The 18,224-nt window shown below is 57.1% G+C and overlaps 1 protein-coding gene across 8 annotated transcripts in view; it reads right to left on the reverse strand.

The window, feature by feature from the left end:
• Window positions 1-68: 68 nt before the first annotated feature.
• The window catches only part of PNPLA7 (patatin like domain 7, lysophospholipase), a 63,788-nt gene continuing 45,632 nt past the window's right edge, over window positions 69-18,224 (reverse strand). For 6 of the 8 annotated variants that reach the window (XM_078062088.1, XM_036064952.2, XM_078062090.1 and 3 more), the window contains 14 exons: window positions 15,449-15,512; window positions 15,082-15,250; window positions 13,824-14,006; window positions 12,966-13,084; window positions 5,781-5,937; window positions 4,297-4,413; window positions 4,116-4,185; window positions 2,925-3,041; window positions 2,310-2,458; window positions 1,745-1,897; window positions 1,524-1,634; window positions 976-1,060; window positions 680-783; window positions 69-512 (listed from right to left, as the gene is read on the reverse strand). In XM_078062088.1, the coding sequence (XP_077918214.1) occupies window positions 393-512; window positions 680-783; window positions 976-1,060; window positions 1,524-1,634; window positions 1,745-1,897; window positions 2,310-2,458; window positions 2,925-3,041; window positions 4,116-4,185; window positions 4,297-4,413; window positions 5,781-5,937; window positions 12,966-13,084; window positions 13,824-14,006; window positions 15,082-15,250; window positions 15,449-15,512 (1,718 nt within the window). In that variant the 3' untranslated portion in view covers window positions 69-392. Of the gene's footprint in view, window positions 513-679; window positions 784-975; window positions 1,061-1,523; window positions 1,635-1,744; window positions 1,898-2,309; window positions 2,459-2,924; window positions 3,042-4,115; window positions 4,186-4,296; window positions 4,414-5,780; window positions 5,938-12,965; window positions 13,085-13,823; window positions 14,007-15,081; window positions 15,251-15,448; window positions 15,513-18,224 lie in introns of those variants that run through there. The other 2 variants (XM_078062089.1, XR_013443911.1) reach the window with 2 other exon arrangements.

Below are 18,224 nucleotides of genomic sequence, written 5' to 3' on the forward strand. Positions count from 1 at the left end.
CCCTGGCACCGGTCAGGCCCATCGTGTTGCTCTCTGCCACAAGGACCTTGGCAAGGGACATGTCCACACACAGTCAGATCTACCTTTATTGACACATCAAGCAGGTGCACCAGGGGCTCCGACAGGTCTCCGAGGCCTCCGGGAGCCCCGCGGGGGCGGACACAGCCCCTGGGACTGTGGTGCACAGAGGGTGCCAGGACCGAGAGCCCCACCAGAAGCTGCCAGTGCAGACGGGCAGAGGCAACCAGCGCAGCTTGGGCTCCAGCACAAGAGAAGCTGGACTCAGTGGCTCACGGGCCCTAGGCCCCAGCCGGTCTTCCTGGCGGGCTGGGAAGAGCCCCAGGAGCTGTAGGAGCCAGGGTCTCTGAGGGAGGCCCACAGCAGATGCTGCTCTAGGGTGCATCTGAGTGGAGACCTCTACCCATCCTGGTCAGAGTGCTAGGGGTAGGAGTCCGGGGGCAGTCCTGGGAAGCCAGACTGGGGCTCCGATGCCGAAGCGAGGACTCGTCATCCTGGAAGCAAACGGCACGTCATGGTGGGGCTGAGCCTGGAGGGCTGACCCTGAGCCAGGTTTCTCTGGCTCTGTGCTGCAGGGCAGCAGAGGGAGGGAGCGGCTGGCCTGCTTGGAGCCCTCAGAGCTGACTCAGCCCAGGGGCACAGGCAGGTCCGGGCAGCTCACCGAGTCCGAGCCCACGTGGGCCGGGGCACTCTGGAAGTCAGCATACGCATCCCTTGGGCCGTCTGGCAGTTCCTCCTCATACTCGGTCTGGTAGTCAGACTCGTCTGGACGGAGGGGAGGGCTGTGTTGGTCCCCTCCTGAGGGCAGGGGCCATGCCACGGTGGTCACCAGGCCCCAGGGCTGCTAGAGGGAGCCTGGTGGCCAGGGCGGCTTGTTGGGCGTGCCAAGGGTTAGAGGGAGACGCTACCAACAGCACCCTCAGCTACGCAGGTGTGTGTCCTGAGCATCCAACTCACCGTCCACCGTGGCCACCTTGGCGGGTTCAATGCGTGACACAATCTCGGCAAGGTCAGTGAAGGAGGCGTTGGGGCAGGTGAGGACCTGGAGGGCCGAGATGGAAGAGACATGTGGCCAAGGCCACAGCTCCTCTGGTCCCCAGACCACAGCCCTTGGCTGCCTGGCCAGGCCCCCAGCGCCTCTCTGCAACCCTCTGTGGTCGTAGCCTGCTGAGGTGCCCAGGCCCCTGGAGGTGGGGCAGGGCGTGGAAGATGAGCAGAGGCCAGAGCAGGCCCCCACCCTCTCCTACCGAGAGCAGCAGAGAGCCAAAGTGGGGCAAAAAGAGGGGGTGCCGGGGCAGAGACCAAGAGATAGCTACCACAGGGCCGCACCCCTGCCCTTGTCTTCTGGCCCCTGGGGGAGTACCAGAGGCCTGAGCAGCTTGGGGGCGGGGCGCCAAAGGACCGCAGGCTGCAGGGAGCCCTGCACCTCTCAGGCCCACTGCGGCAGGCAGAGGACCGGTCCCGGGAGGGAGGGAGGGAGGAGGGGCACTAGCTCGGGCACTCACATCACATGCCTTCATCTTGCTTGTCCCCTGTCGGTCCTGTAGCATCTTTTCCAGCACACCGCTCCGACCCCAGATGTCAAACACTGTCCGCCCATGCTGGTACCCCACTTCCTGCACACACACCAGGAACCCCGGGACCAGGTGTCAGGAGGCCCCACTTCCCAGCTCAGAAGCGAGGGCAGGCACTGCACTGCAGGCCTCCGCACCCCAGCTGCACTCACGCAAATCTCGTTGAACTTGCCGAAGTCCAGAGTGCCGTAGCTATCGATGGGGGGGCGCAGGTACTCACAGTACTCACTGTTCTTCACCATCTCCAGCTGCCGGACGCAGCACACATAGGCCAGGCGTGTCTGGATCTCTGCCATGTTCAACACCTGCTGCCGTCGAAGCATGTGAGCGAGGCTCTGCGGGCCCCCCACGGCTCCAGGGACCCCGTATGGGCACAGCTGCCTGCGTCTCACACCCTGGCCCTTTCCCTCCCCTCTCCCAAGGGGAGACACATCTCTGCTAGGCCTGGGAGGAGGGCAGGTGCCCAGCCAGGGATCCTGGAGATGGATCCTGGCGGGTGGTGGGCCTGTCCCCTTTCCCTAGAGCTGGTCCAGGCAGGATCCCTGGCAAGGACAGTGAGCAAGTGACTGCAGCCCTGTTGGCCTTGGAGCCCGGAATGGGCTACAACCCTCCTCTGCCCACAGAGGCATTTGTGCTGCACCATGTTGCCCATCTTGGGGACAGAAGCCACAGAGGAGCACCTGGCTGCCTGGGCACTGTGCAGAGCTATGCCCCCACCTTGACTTTTGAGGCCAAGGGGTTCCAGCGCTTCCAGAGCAGCCACCACCCAGACAGGGCGTCGCCGTAGTTGGTGAGGTCCGTCTCGTCCTGGCTGCCCACATCAATGGCAATCACCACCTTTGCCCCCATAGACCTGGCCACATCCGCTGGGGAGAAGACAGCCTTGGTCACCACCCAGGACAGGCATGCAGAGCCCCAGGTGGGAGCAGGGCTGGGGGCGGGGCAGGGATAGAGCCTGCAAGGGCCAGAGGGTCTCCTGTCCAGCCTCTCCCTCTGGGCCTGTAGAGGGGCAGCCTAATGCACAGAACTGTCCAACAGGTGACAGGTGTGCCCGAGGGAGGGGCCTCGCCCACAACAACCCCGGCACTTTCTGGCTGTTAGTTCCAACTGTGGGCACAGATGGGACGTAATTGCTCTCAGCTCCTCTGCTTGGCCCTTGTTCTGAGTGCTGCTGAGCTGACAAACAGGGCCATATGCTGGGAGCACACGATGCCCAAGTGTGTGTGCACAAGGGCATGTGTCTGCATGTGCCTGTGCGTGTTCTCTGGGCTCCATGAGCACACTCTGAGGACAACGAGAGTGGAGGTGGGTGCGGGAGGGTGGGGGTGGTACCTGGCAGGTTGTTGATGTAGCCCCCGTCCATCAGCAGGTGTCCGTCTTTGGGGTCGCAGAGGGGAGGCATGTAGCCTGACAGAGACATGCTGGCACGCACATACCTCCACAGGGAGCCTGGGAGAGAGTTGCGGGGTGTGAGGGGGGGGCGGTTGTCACCAGAGCCTGCCAAGGGGCAGGAGGGAAGCCTTTCGCTGCCCACAGTGGGTTCCTGCCCTGGACCCTTGGCTCAGAGCCCTGCCCGCATGGGCTCCTGAAGTCTGCACGTCTGGACAGACAGACACACCTCCTGTTCTTCCTCCTTCACAAGGGAGGCTCTCTCCATAGAGGGAGCATGGGGAGGGCCAGAGGCCCAGGGGAGGCCCGGCTGGTTCTGCAGTCTCCCCACATTCTGCTGTGAGCCCCACCATCCCACTCACCTCCAAAGAGACACACGCACTCAGCTCACAAACCACTTTGCCCTGGAAAAGGGCCCTCAGCTGCCACCCACGTACTGGCCTTCTCACGGTCCCCAGCCCAGCAGTCTCCCACCAACTGCTGATCTGAGCCCACAAAACACATGCCCTGCATGTGCCCTTCACCCCGCGCCCCCCAGCCTGAGCGTGCCCTTCGCCCCCCACCCCAACCCGAGTGTGCCCTTCGCCCACCCCGGCCTGAGCGTGCCCTTCGCCCCGTGTCCCCCCAGCCTGAGCGTGCCCTTCGCCCCCCACCCCAACCCGAGTGTGCCCTTCGCCCACCCCGGCCTGAGCGTGCCCTTCGCCCCATGTCCCCCCAGCCTGAGTGTGCCCTTCACCCCCCACATCCCCCAGGCGTGAGTGTGCCCTTCGCCCTACTCCTCTCCGCTCTTAGTTCACATTGTTATCTCCACCTTTCTGTGTCTAGTTTGGGCTTGTGGGTGCTTCCAGACTCTTGGTTCTGTCCCTACCCGTTTCCCTCATGCTCGCGGCAGGATCCTCTCTGGGTTCAGACCTCCCTGAGCTCCTTGCCTCCTTCGGGTCATCTCGGTGCTTCCTCTGGTTCATGGAGCTTCCAGGTTCTCTGCCTGCCTGCCCCCTGCCCCCCAACCCCGAGCTGGTCCTTCAATACCCTTCCCCTGGGTCACGCTGCCCCAAGCGGGGGTGGGGTGGGGGGCGCTGTGCCCCGTGCATGTCTGAGCCCATATTAAGGGGAACCCAAGGAGGAGGTGCTCACCGTCCGTGTGGACCCGCATTGCGGAGGCCGTGATGTCTGTGGTGATGGTGAAGTAGGGGATCCACAGGTCCTGCAAGGGGACAGCAGGACTCAGAAGGGCCATCCTCCCCCACCGCCAGCCCTTGACCCTGCAGGCCTGGAGGCTCGAGGGGATGAGGGAGGTCCCTGTTTGGGGGGGCACCTCGATCTGCCGGTCCTTGAAGACGCTACAGATGCTGCTGTTAAGGCCGGCCCCCGAGAACATGGACGTGATAGGGTAGGTCAGGTCCAGCACAGTCTTCACCATCGATGTCATGTCCTGAGTGGGCAGGGCACACATGAGACCCGGGCGGAGGATGATCCCATGGGACTCAGCCAGGAACCCAAGTCTGGGAAGGGAGCAGGGACAGAGCACACACATGTGCTTCCTATGAACACAACAAGGGTGTCTGGGAAGCATCCTGAAGGGTCTCTGGGGGGAGCGGATGCCAGGGCGTGAGCAGGAGGGTGGGGAGGTCCTATGAGGGTGCCCGCTAACGCTGGCTCTCACTCAGGACGAAGCTCAGTCAACACCGGTAGGTGAGGGGTCGAGATAGCTCCCTGCTGAGGTCCCCAGCATGCTTGGGGTTGACCCCCATATTCTACCATGGCAGACACTCCATCGGGGCCCGGGAAGGAGTGGCCCTGTTGAGGGCCCTTTCTGCCAAAGCCCCCCAACCCTCTCCCTCTGGAGGGACTGAGGCCCATCCTTCCTCAGTGAAGACGGGGGCCAGGAGCAGGACTCGTGACTGGGCAGGCAGCACTGGCCTTGCCGCAAGAATGCCCGGGTTCAAGGCTGCCTGACTTCTTGAGGGAGAAGGAGAGATCCTCCCTGCCTCTGTGCAGACAGAAGCTGAGATGGAAAAGCCCAGAGCATGGGCCATACAGGAGGCGGGCCCCCCACGGAGGGTGAGCTGCCCCTCAGCGTGCTCACACTGAGATGAACAGAATGAAGACCCCGCCTTGGGACAGGCAGAGAGAACAAGTGCGCTGCTGGGTCAGGGACTCAGGACAGGGTGGCCCCCAGGGTCCTCCACGGTTAGCAAGGCCCTCACTCCTGAAGACACCCCTGTCTAGCACCAGAGTCTGCAGAGCCAAGCCTGGCGGCCCCAACAACCACCACCTCCCTCAGCGTGGCAGGAGGCCAAAGGCTACCTAGGAAAGGCAGGGAAAGAGGACAGTCTGGACAGGACCCACCCCACCGTGCCTTGCAGAGTGGCCTCCCAGCAGACTCCCATGACCCAACGCACACTGAGGACAATGAGGCCATCAGGCCCAACGTTCCGTGGCCATTCCCACACCTGCATCAGACCAGCAGAGATGGGGAAGGGAAATGTCTGCCTGGCCTGTGACCGGACCCTCAGTTGAACTACAGGTAACTAACTTTCCTTCCAATGGCGCTGACCTCCCCATGGTGTCCTCAGTCACCTTTATAAATTAAGACCAGGCACCAACCAGAGCCCATCCCCCAACACTGATGTCCTTACTTGCTCTGTGCTCCTCCTTCCCCCCCCATCCCACAAACCCTGCTCTGAGTCCAGAGCCCTGCAGAGCCACGAGCAGGGGCCAAAGGTCCCAATGTCCTCCTGCTCCCGCAGCACCCCAGGGACCTGGTGCTAAGCTCCAGGGAGGGCAGAGGCCCCTCACCTCAGCCCACTGCTTGGCCCGGATCCGTATCTGGCTGTAGTTCCGCTCCTCGGAGTACAGGGCCCCCATGAAGGCCCCGATGGACGTCCCTCCAACCATGTCCACAGGGATGCCACACTCCGTCAGGGCCCGGATGATGCCGACCTGGGCACAGCCTCTACACCAAGCAGGAGCACAGAGCAGGAGTAAGCACGGTCGCCAGGGACAGGAACCTGCCGTGCGTTGGCAAAAGGCGCCAGAGATGGTCCTCCCAAGCCACCCCTCCTCCTCAGTGCCGGCCTCTTGCATAAGTCACAGAAAACGGGATGCGAAGCTGAACAGGCTTTGCACAGACTCGGGAGGGTGGAAGACACACAGAAGCGGGTCCTGATAAACGCCCTGAGGGCAACACTGCAGGGGGTGGGGGGGACATGACCGAGCCCCCATGGGGACAGGAGAGCCAGCGTCTGACTGAAGCCATCGCCCGGAGCCTCAAACCACCGCTACGATTTCTCATCTGTGATGCCCACAAAGTCTCCAGTCCCAGAGAAGAGGCCATGTGACCACAGCCAGGAGGAAACAAGCAAGAGAGGCGTGAGGAGCCAGGCAACAGGGACACGACACAGGCTCCCCATGACCACGCCCAGCAAGTCCCAGGGCCCAGAAGGGGTAAGCAGCCTGCAGGCCTGCTGGGTGAATGAGGAAGCCAAGCGCCGCACACGTGTACGAGGGACGTGGCTTGGAAAGGAACGGAATTCTGACACAGGCTACTGTGCGGACGAACGTGAGCCCCTTCCGCTGAGTGCAAGAAGCCGGACACAGAAGGACAAGGACTCCCCTCACTTGAGGGACCTGGAGGGGTCAAGCCCACAGACACAGACAGTGGAGAACAGGGGCCGGGGGGTGGGGGTGGGGGCAGAGGTTCAGTTTGGGAAGATGGAACGTTCTGGTGATGAACAGTGATGTTTGCACAACACCATGAATGCACTTAATGCTACCAAATTTTACAGTCAAAAATATTTAAAATGGTATGGCATGCATATTTTAACACTACTAAAAAAGTATTTAATATCACCACAAAAAAACTGAATACTCAGGTATAAGCCTAAAAACAATTTCCAGAAATTAAAGACAAGATTGATATTTGGCACAGAACTGAAAAACTGTAAGACAGGGCCAAACGGCAACTTTAGAAGTGGAGATACGGTGTCTGACGCGAGGAGTGCCATCGGCGGGTTAGGCAGCAGGCCAGGCACACTGAAGAGAGCCCCCTGAACACAGGGCAGAAGAAGATGCTCACTGAGTCACAGGACACCCCAGGATGGCAGCCATGGAGACCGCTCCCCGGAACAGACGTCCGAGCGCCTAGAGGACGCATGGGATCCGGCAGAGGAGCCCAGAAAGAGAAGAAGGGGAGGGGGCAGAGGCAGTACCTGGACAGACAGACAGTGGTCTGGACGGAACTGACCGTCAACTTCAAGCCTCAGATTAAGGGAGCATCATGAACTCCAAGCATCAATCAAAAGAAAGCCATTCCCACATTGCTGGAGACCCGAGACAGAAAGAAACCCGAGCAGCCTGAGAGCAGAAGGCACGCTGCGTCCACGGGAGCAGCGCAGGAGGGCCGGCCTCTCTGTCCTCTGAGGTCACGACACATCTACCACCCACAACTTAGGACAAAAAGAGAGTTTAAGTCAAACAAGTTAAATTACGGAAATAACACAGATAAGAGCAGACATTAAGGAACCAGAAAACAAACACACAAGAAAGAGGACCAACTCGGAGGGAGGGGGTGTCGGGAGTGAGAAAGGGCACATCTGCACGGACGCCCCAGTTAGAACAGTGAGAAGTAAGTGTGAACCTCATGTGTAAGTAGGAAAAATTCAGATAAAATGGACGCGTTCCTAGAACAACATAACTTGCCAAACCTGACATGAGAAAATCTGAATCGTACTATAACCATCAACATAACTGAGCCTTTAATTTTTAAATCTTCACAAAGAAAACTGTATGTCCAGATGGTTTTACTAGTGAACGCTACTGAACATATAAGGAAGAGTAACACAGATCTTACATAAAAATTTCAGAAAATAGGAAAAGAAGAAGCACTTCCCAACTCAATTTTTTTTTTTTTTTTTTAAGATTTTATTTATTTGACAGAGAGAGACACAGTGAGAGAGGGAACACAAGCAGGGGGAGTGGGAGAGGGAGAAGCAGGCTTCCCGCTGAGCAGGCAGCCCGATGCGGGGCTCGATCTCAGGACCCTGGGATCATGACCTGACCCACCCAGGCACCCCTTCCCAACTCAATTTTGAAGCCAGCGAACAAACCTACATGCGTTTCAAGAAAGGACAAGCGCACTCAGATTCAAAGGGAGCCCAGCAACATACAAACAGGACAACACACCGTGGGCAAATGAGTCTATCCCCAGAACACAGTGTTAGTTTTTATTTAAAAAGCAGTGTAATTCACCACCTTAACAGACACACAGAAACCATTCATGATGCACCCTCAGCAAGCTAAGAATAGAGGGGTACCTCCTCGATCCGACAGAGGCTGCAAACACCTGCCGCCAAGATCACACTCAATGACAGAGGCAAACGCCATCCCTCCCATGGCAACAAGGCAAGAAAAAGAAGAAACAAAAGACGTAAATATATTTTGGAAAGAAAAAGAAAAACTGCCTTTATTCCCAAAAAAAGTAACTTGTACATAGGAAATGCAAAAAAAAAGCCTATAAAAAAGTCACTAGAATAAGAGAATTTAGCAGGGTTGTAGGACACAGCATCGAGGAACAAACACCGATTGTATTTCTACGTACTGGCAACGACACTTTGAAACTGAAATTTAGAAGATGACATTTACGACAGGAAAAAAAATCTTGTAAGATACTCAGCTGATTCTAAAAAATTTATATAGAAGTGCAAAGCACCTAGAGCAGCCAAAGACAATTTTGAAAAAAACAAAAACAAAACGGAAGGATGTGCAGTGCCTGAAGTCCAGCTTTACCACGAGGCGGCCGGGACAGCGCGGTGGTGCCCAGACACGGTCACACCTGGAGGCATGTGGGTGACACGGCGACCTCAGGGGAAGGGAAGTCTTCAGCCAGAGGTGTGGCTACAAAACAGAGTCTCAAGAAACATTAGGTGGGTCACAGACCTGAATGTGCACAGAGCTTCCAGAAGAAGACAGAATGCCTTTGTGACCTTGGGACAGACAAGGGCGCTCAGAACACCAGAAGCAATAACCATGAAAACGGAAAATCACACTTCATTGAAGTTAAAAACTGTTCCTCAAAGAAATACCATTGAGAAAATGCAAAGTCAAAGATTGAGAGACAAAATTAGCAATAAATATACCTGGCAGAAGACTTGTGTTCAGACTATATAAATAATCCCTCTGAATCAACAATAAAAGACAAACCACCAGTTAAACATGAGCGAGGAACATGAATGCTACGAAACAGACACAAATGGCCAGGAAGCACATGACATCAACAGGCCCCAGGGACAGGACCCCTGCACACGCATTACAGCAGTTCAGAATCCTGATAATACCAAGGGTTGGCAAAAACGTGGGAGCCTGAACATCAGACATCGTTGGCGGGGGGCACAGAGTGTAAAACGAGCCCCACAAGCAGGTACTTGCCCGAGAGGAAAGAACAGCACACAGATCTGTGCAAGGACAGTCACAGCCATTTTCCCCACAATAACTCAAGTGGCCAGGAGCAGGGTGAGCAGGGTGCGGCAGACGGCGGGACGCACTCCCCAGTACTGCGATGTGGCCTAGCGCACGCAGACCGCCTCACTCAGAGGGCTGTGCGGCCAGACGCGAGCCCGCAAGGAGCAGAGCGAGGCAAGCGAGCAAGACACCTGCATGAATATTCTCAGAGAAAGTCAGCATTACACTTGAGGAACAAAGAGAGAAAACCGTGGAAAAAGCATTCAGACATTAGAAATATTTTTTAAAGGTTTTTTTTTTTTTTTAAAGACTTCATTTATTTGTCAGAGAGAGAGAGAGCACAAGCAGGGGCAGCAGGCAGAGGGAGAAGCAGACTCCCCCCTGAGCAGGGAGCCCCACGTGGGACTCGATCCCAGGACCCCAGGATCCTGACCTGAGCCAAAGGCAGACGCTTAACCGACTGAGCCACCCAGGCGCCCCAGACATTAGAAATACTTTAGCAGAAGATCTATTTGAGAAAAATCACCTGGAAAGCAGAACAAAAAGAGATGGAAAACAAGGGAGAAGAAAGACAGGAGAGCTTGGGGGCCCATCTTGGATGCGTCAGAAGCTCCAGGAACAGAGGACAGAGCCCAGGGTGGGGGAACATCATAGAACATTCCCCAGGGCTGAAGCTCATGATTTCCAAATTTGGAAGGGCCCCTGGAGCCCACCCAGTGTAGTGGATGGATGGACTGCTCCCAAGGCACATGGCCAAGTGCCTGCAGGCACAGGAACTAAGAGACCCTCCCACAGCTTTCAGAGGGAAAACAGGCCCCACTGGGCGTCCCAACAGGGACCCTGGAAGCTCAAAAGACAACGGCAGCAGCATCCCTTAGAAATTCTCAGGGAAAATTACTTCCAGCTTGGGTTCCACACCCAAATCGTCACTGAGGACATTTTCTGCTATGCAGCCTTTTAAAACTTCTACTTCCCAAGGGGCACCTGGGCGGCTCAGTCGTTAAGCGTCTGCCTTCGGCTCAGGTCATGATCCCAGGGTCCTGGGATCAAGCCCCGCGTCAGGCTCCCTGCTCTGCGGGAAGCCTGCTTCTCCCTCTCCCACTCCCCCTGCTTGTGCTCCCTCTCTCGCTGTGTCTCTGTCGAATAAACAGAAACTTCCACTTCCCAAACATCTTCTTTTAAGGAGGCGTGTACAGCAGGGAGGCGTCAGGGAGGAGGGAGGCGTCAGGGAGGAGGGACGTGTGGAATCCAGAAAAGGAGCCGGACTTGGGAGGGGCAAAGGCAGGTCCCAGGATGACAGTGAAGGGAAGCTCCAAGACCGTGTCCCAGCAGCCAGACTGGGAAGCAACCAGCAGAGCCCAGGGGTGGGGGGAAGCCTGGGGGGGTGGCTCCCACTCATGGTGGAGCAGAAGCTGCCCGGGACGGCAGCAAGCGCAGACAGGAGGCGGACGCTCCAGGGGCGGTCTGGGCACTAATCCGTGACACCCAGGAAACAGCAAAGGGCAGCTGCGAGGAAGGACACACAGCCACACATGTGCAATGAGCCATGTTGTCAGAGAAAGAGACAGGGGGACAACCAGTGGGGCCAGTGTGGGAACCATACTGGGACTGTGAGTGGTGAGGAGGGAGATGGACTGAGAGACAGAAGACAGGGGATGGACGGATGGGCGGACAGATGGACGACAGACGATAGGTAGATGAAGGATGGATGGACAGATAAAAACCAAACAGATAGAATAGGAATGTTACTTGGAAACGCAGATGAGCAGAGAGCTGACAACACGCTGCAGGTGACGGTCCCTGGGATACCTCTGGACTTGGTGTCAGGGCAAGACGGGCAGAGGACTGCGAGGGGATGGCCACAGGGCTTTTAAACTAAGGATTATTTTGACTAAAACTAAATTTTCATTAAACATGCTGTTGAGCATGCCTACAAACCAGGTCCAAGTCTGGGCCACCTCACTGTCCTAGTCCCACAGAAGTACCCTGGGTCTTGCCTTCAGTCTGTCGACATTAGGCAAGTCACCTGGTTCTCTAGACCCCTTGGCTCGGCTTTCAAGTACAAGCCCAGTGCAAGGAGGATCGCCTCAGACAAATGAGCACAGAGTTCATGCTGCACCACCAGGCCAGGCCACGTCCGGGGGCGATCAGGGGTGGGGGCTGTGTCCACCCACTGTCCTGTCAGTAAGGGCCTCAGGCCAGACTCCAGGCCTCCGAGGTTTCCAGGTGGGGAAGTGCAGAGAGCGGGCTCAGACATGCTCCTCCACACTCTCCTGATCCTTTCTAGACAAGAGGGTCTGGGTCCTTGGCCTCTAGGCTGGACCACATCTCTGACCATGATTCGGCAGGTATGAGCACAGGTCTGGCTCCACAGGCAGGAGACACCTTGGAGAGTGCCCCCTCCAAATGCCACGGCACTCCCAAGGGGCCTCAGTTCTTCCGAGCCCCTCCCTCCTCCTGCTCACTTTGAAAGCGATGCTCTTGGGACACTGGAGGTGCTGAGCCAGGCACCTGCTCCTGGGGAGAGAGGCCAGCACCAGCAGCAGGGCTGGGGGGGCGGGTGGTTGTGCAAAGTGCTCGGGAGGCCCTGCCCAGGGACAGCCCTGAGCCTCCCTTGACCGGGGGGTGGGGGCGCGTGAGGGACTCCACCCCACAGTGCACCCCCCAGCCCAGGACCCAGCCCGGATGCCCCGTGCCCGCCCTCCCTCCCTCCGAGGGGCAGGGGTCCAGCACGGACATGGCAGTCCTGCTCTGCCCTCCCACAAGCATCTGGTTCGCCAGCAGAAGGCCTGGGTCTCATCACACCTCCTCACGGTGCACCCGGGCCCCACTTCTGCTCCAGGCACAGATCCCTCTTCAAGTTCAGGAGAAAGGCGGCAAGGGCCAGAGTGACAAACACGGGGTAGCGGTCATTTAAGGAACTCATTAGCCCACCGAACTCAAGAAAGCTGCTCTAGGTCTGCAAGCAGATGAGGCCAGCACTCCGTAAAGTGTGTATTAAAATGGAAAGAAACTCACCCGGAGCCCAGTGGAAAGACTGGCAAAAGGTAAGAACAGAGCTTTCAGAAGAGGCACGAAAGGCTAACGGACGAGCAGACACCTCTAGCAAAGGCTATCAGAACAAGACACAAATCGTCTACTGCCCTGGCCACCGTTAAAACCTGGGACACGGGGCGCCTGGGTGGCTCAGTCGTTGAGCGTCTGCCTTCGGCTCAGGTCATGGTCCCAGGGTCCTGGGATCGAGCCCCGCATCGGGCCCCCTGCTCCGCGGGAGGCCTGCTTCTCCCTCTCCCACTCCCCCTGCTTGTGTTCCCTCTCTCGCTGTGTCTCTCTGTCAAATAAATAAAATCTTTAAAAAAAAATAAAAATAAAATAAAACCTGGCACAGCCTATGGGGAGCACTGCTTGGCAAGGTGCACCCAGGTGCAGAAAACTGCTCGGCCACGCGTGGGGCTGATCTGCAGGGACCGCTCCTAGGACAAGCTCAAAGGCCTCGTCATCAGCATGCACGGGGTGGGGACTCACCTTGCCCCCCCTCCCCCGAGCACCAAGGCAATGGCGTTGCCAGTCAGCACCCGAGCAAGGCGGGAGAAGTCTGAGTGCCGGTCTGGGGGCCTCTGGAAGACTCGCTGGTACATTTCCACCTGAGAGAGGGGCCAGGAGACAGGGAGGCTGGGCCAAGTCCCACACACTGTGGCCTGACCAGGGCGGTTTCCTCTACTCGGGACCCAGAGCCCTCTCCAGGGCACAGCAGGGTCTGATACTGACCCGGGCAGCACCTTGGTGCCCAGGCTTGCCCGAGAGGAAGCTCTTACAGGGCATGTGGGTGAGGGGGCAGTGTGGGCAGCTGGGCTACACACCCACAGACCCAGAAGGAGACCCCAGAGACCCCCAAGGGGAGGTTGCTCCAGGGCATGGGCTATCAGGACACTGTCCACTGAGCTGCGGGGCCAGGCAGGCTGTGGCATGTGGGTAGCCTTTGGGGCGCCCAGCCCCCAAGCCCCAGGGCTGAGGAGGCTCCCCTCCTGGTGACCTCCCCCACCCCCCCGTCCCCCAACTCTCCCAGGCTCCCTGTGGAGGTACGTGCGTGCCAGCATGTCTGTCAGGCTACATGCCTCCCCTCTGCGACCCCAAAGACGGACACCTGCTCATGGACAGGGGCTACATCCATCTCCCAGGTACCGCTCCCAAAGATCAAGCTCAAGCAAATGTGAGCTTACAGAGAGGCAAGCCCCCCTCATCAGCGCCCCTAGAAGCTCAGACTACAGAGACCCAAAGAGGGAACGTGAAGGAAATACACTACTCAATCACAAAGCAAGTCAGAAAGGCTGTGTTCTGGAGGCCGGGAGCTCCCATGGGGCCGGCCCACCGCCCAGACCTCACCAGCTTGGGCATGCTTCTCCTGGAGAAGACGCGGCGGGGGCAGCAGAGGTGCAGGTGGCCAGAGCACCAGCTCCGCATGTTCAGCCACTCGACGGTGCGGGAGGGTGCCGGCCCGTCCTCCCGGTGCAGCAGGATCAGCTGCTTCTGGGCACGCACAGCTGTGCTCTCCAGCATCCGCTCCAGCTGCAAGAGAGCAGAGCCTGAGGGCTCGGGCAGGACAGAGCTGAAGGCCAGGGGTGAGCTGTCACAGAGACGCCACTCTGGACATTGCCCCACTGACCTGCCCCACACAGGCAGGAGGGTCAAGGGCAGGGCCTTGGCAGGTGGCAGCCGGGTCCTGTGAGCCAGCTCAGCTGTGTGTGTTCTGCCCTTGGGCTGTCAAAGCTGTGACCCCGGGGTCTGCCTGGCCATGTGCCTGCTTCACGCGGGGCTAGGGGAGAGTGGCCGCAGGGAGTGGTGGGGGTGCACAGGAGGGGAGGGGCCTCCTCCCCATCTGCTGCCCCACCACCACCTCGTGGGCACACACTGTGACCTTCTCAATGACGTATCTGCAAACACTCTCCCTTGCGGCAGAGGAACCTGCTTCAGAGATGGGTAATTTTTAGCTGCCCCAAGGTCAGAGAGAAGGAGGTGGGGAACGTAATGTGCACGGAAGGAATGGCCAGCCTACACTTCATACCCTTGAAGCTGGAAACAAAGTGGGCCGACGATGCAACTTCACAGCTGAGAACAGACAGATGGTGGGGTACTCACAAATAGGAAACTAAACAGTCATAAAAATGAGTGGAACAATATGGATAAAGCTTAAACACCTAAGTGTTGAGGAAAAAAGGACATTTCAAAGGGATATAAAATAGGACACTATTTTTATCAAATTTAGACCTGAAAAACAGTACTGTGTACATTCATAGTAAAATAGAAAAGACGCAACTTCACAAGAGGCCCCCTGGGGGCCACTTCAGGGCACCTGCCCTGCTTTGTGCTGAAACCACCAGAGGTGAACACAGCAAAATGTTTCCAAAGCAGGGCAGAGATCTGGGTGTTGGCTTTTATTATCTGTCTTTTCCTGCGTTCTTGAAATATTTCATTCAAAGGAAAAGACAGAGAAACAGAGGGGTGTGAAGAGTGGGCCCCGACCAGGACCTGCCCAGCCTGCAGCCTGCCACCACTACCCCCACCTCTGCCTTGCCCTAGCCACTGCCAGCCCTCGCACCGAGGCCCCGCCAGCCCAGGCCCACCCCCAGGCCCGCCGGCTCACCTCGCCCACCGTGGGCTCCTGCTCGCCCAGGCCCACGATGAGGATGCAGTCAGCTTGCCGGATGCAGCGCTGGGTCCAAGGTGTTAGTGTGCTGTCCGCCTGGTAGAGCACGATCCGGTGGATGTCCTCCTGCTGCCCCAGCCAGCTGGACAGCCGGTACTCGTGGATACTAGAAGACACGTGGAGGGGCACAGATGCCAGAGCGTGGACCTGGGGGTGGGCAGGCACTGGCGCTGCGGACGGTGGGGGGTGCACAAACACAGGGGGCGTGGGGGATGCAGATGCCAGGCTATGCTTGGACCTGCAGCAGCAGGAGTGAGCAGGAAGCTGGGGTGGGCCAGGCTGTCCCCACACAGAGGCCGCGTACCTGTCCAGAGCAGCGGAGCCAAGGCGCTGTTTTATGTTGTCACTGGTCAGCAGCAGGATGGGGCCTGAAAACACAAACACTAACTACAGAAAACTGTCCTGACAGCCCAGCTCCCGGGACCAGCAGCCCCAGGGCCTGAAGACAAAACCTCAACAGGTGGTGGGGGGCTCTCTGAACCTCAGTCTCTTTGCCTGCACAGGAAGGATTCAAATTTTTGCAACAGAGACTGTGTGTGTGTGTCAGGAGCATGGGAAGCACAGCTTGTAAAATGCAAGATAATATAGAATTCCCCAAACCCAGATGAGCAAGGCTGGCTGGATTCAATACGTGTCATTGGTGTATTCACCCATGTGGAGATGCACATCTTTTCACATCTTGTGTGTCTGAAATCAGCGTGCATCTTTCCTCTGTGATGCCTACGTGGACACAGCGGCCGCGGCCTGCCCAACCAGGAGTTCCAGCAACAGAATCTGCAGAAAGGTCACCAGGGGCTCACATGCACTGGAGGCTGCAGATGAGCACCCACAACCCTGGGCTGGAGAGGACCCAGAAGTCCTGAGGGCTTTCTTCTTGTACAGAGCTCTCCAAGAGCTTCCGTTAAAAGGTGAGACTAAGAAATCATTGCATCGTATTTTAACTAGCAGCATCTGCTTTCCTAGAGGCACACAAAATAGTGGTGTGTCCTACGACGATGGTGCCCCTGCTGAGATGTGGCATGGGTGTCTCGGACCTAAGTGGCAGGGGCTTGGGGTGAGGGGGCTCGTCCTGTTGGGGGCCTGCACTCCTGGCTACAAGCCCTAGCTGGTCATCAGCAGGGGTCCTACTGATGGGAGGGAGACCTCTTAGGGCTGGGCTGCATCATGGGCCTGCAAGGGCGGGCCCTGCTGGGCACCACAGTGATGTGTCTTGACCACCTCTCTTGGACATCATACAGGATGTGATGGGAATGGCAGGCTGTGTCTGGCTGCAGGAACAGTGAGGAGCCCAGCCCTCAGGCCCACCAGGGACCCCAGGCTGGTCTCTACCTACCCACTGGGGCACGTCTCCCGTGTGGACACCCCTGCCTAGACTCAGGGGGGCTCTGAGGGGGCCCTCAGGAAAGTGTGGAGCCAGCAGAGGTGGTGCTCTGGGCTCCCACAGCACGGAGACCAACCCTGTCCCTAGCAGGGTCTGCTGAAGGCCAGGGGTAAGCAGGTCCAGGGCAGGGAGGAGAAACAGGATGGCTCGCCCACACTTGGGGTGTAGCTGAAGCGGGCGTCCGCTGCTGCTCCAACCTGCTCTGGCCTGGCTGCCAGACAGTCCTTCCCAAACACTGGAAGCTGAGGAAGCAGAACAACACCTCCAAGTGCTAGGAGAAAATGGCCACCAGCCTAGAATCTCCCTCCAGAAGGGAAAGCAACCTGCACAAGCACGGGCACCTGACTTTGGGCAACGATGCCAGCGCGGCAGTGGGCCAAGTTCAGGCTCTCGAAAGGAGGGTCTGAGTCGCTGAGGAACCCTACAGACATCGTCACCAGAAGCAATCCCAACGGACTGCAAACTGAAAAGGAAAGGTAAAACTGCAAAGCGTTTAGAAGAACATCTTCATGCTTGGGGGCAGCACGCACTTCCTTCAGGAACATACAAAAGCAGTAATGATGTAAGAAAAAAATTGATAAATTGGCCTGAATTAGAATGAAGAACTTCTGTTTTCAAAAGACATCATTAAAAGAATACAAAATCAAACCACAGAGAGAGAAAGATACGTGCGGTCTCGGCACCCAAACAAGGGACTGTGTCCGGGTCACATAAAGAACTGTGCCCACCACCAAGGGGAAGACAGCAACCCAACAAAGATGCTGGGCCACCTGGCGGGCACCTACAGAAAGGGCACTCTGATGGCCAACGAACAAACTAACTTCTTAGTCACGGGGCATACAAATCGAAGCCACAAGGAGAGGCCACCACACACTCACCAAAATGCACAGAGACAAGACTAACCACCCAGAGAAGCGGACCACACACTCTTCCCAGGCGCGCCAGGCTGGCTCCGTCCATGGAGCGTGCGACGCTTGATCTCGGGGTCGTAAGTTTGAGCCCCATCATGGGCACAGAACTTACTTCAACAACAACAACAACAACATAACCCAGGACATCCTCTAGGACAGATTATATGTTAGGCCACAAAACCAGTCTTAATAAGCTTTAAGACTGAAATCATACAAAGTATCATTTCTGGCCACAATGGTGTGAAACTAGAAATCGGTAACAGGAGAACCAGAAAATTCACAAATGTGTGGAAATTAAACACCACCCTCCTGAACTACCCGCAGGTCAAAGAAGAAACCCAGAGACCAGACGAAACACAAACACAGCATCCCAAATGCAGGGAGGGAGCAGTTGGCTGTGGAGAGAGGAGCCCAGAGCTACCAACGTGCTTGGAAGAAAGAAGAAAGATCTCAAATCAAGGACCTAGCTTTATTTATTTATTTAAATAATTTATAGACTTTATTTTTATTTAGGTCTATGGAAAAATTGAGCAGAAAGTACACAGAGTTCCCGTATACATCCTCCTCTCCCCTACCTCCACCAGCCTGTTCCCGGTTACCAGCATCTTGCATTAATGTGGTACGTTGTTACAGTCCATGAGCCAGTACTGACCCATTAGGATGAACTCAAGTCCAGCGTGCATATTAGGGTTCTTTATGTTGTACACTGTATGGGTTTGGACAAACGCGGAATGACACATATCCACTACTGTGCTATCACACAGAGTATTTTCACTGCCCTAAAAATC

The sequence above is a fragment of the Halichoerus grypus genome, chromosome 14, assembly GCF_964656455.1.
Source record: "Halichoerus grypus chromosome 14, mHalGry1.hap1.1, whole genome shotgun sequence".
Lineage (NCBI taxonomy): Eukaryota > Metazoa > Chordata > Mammalia > Carnivora > Phocidae > Halichoerus > Halichoerus grypus.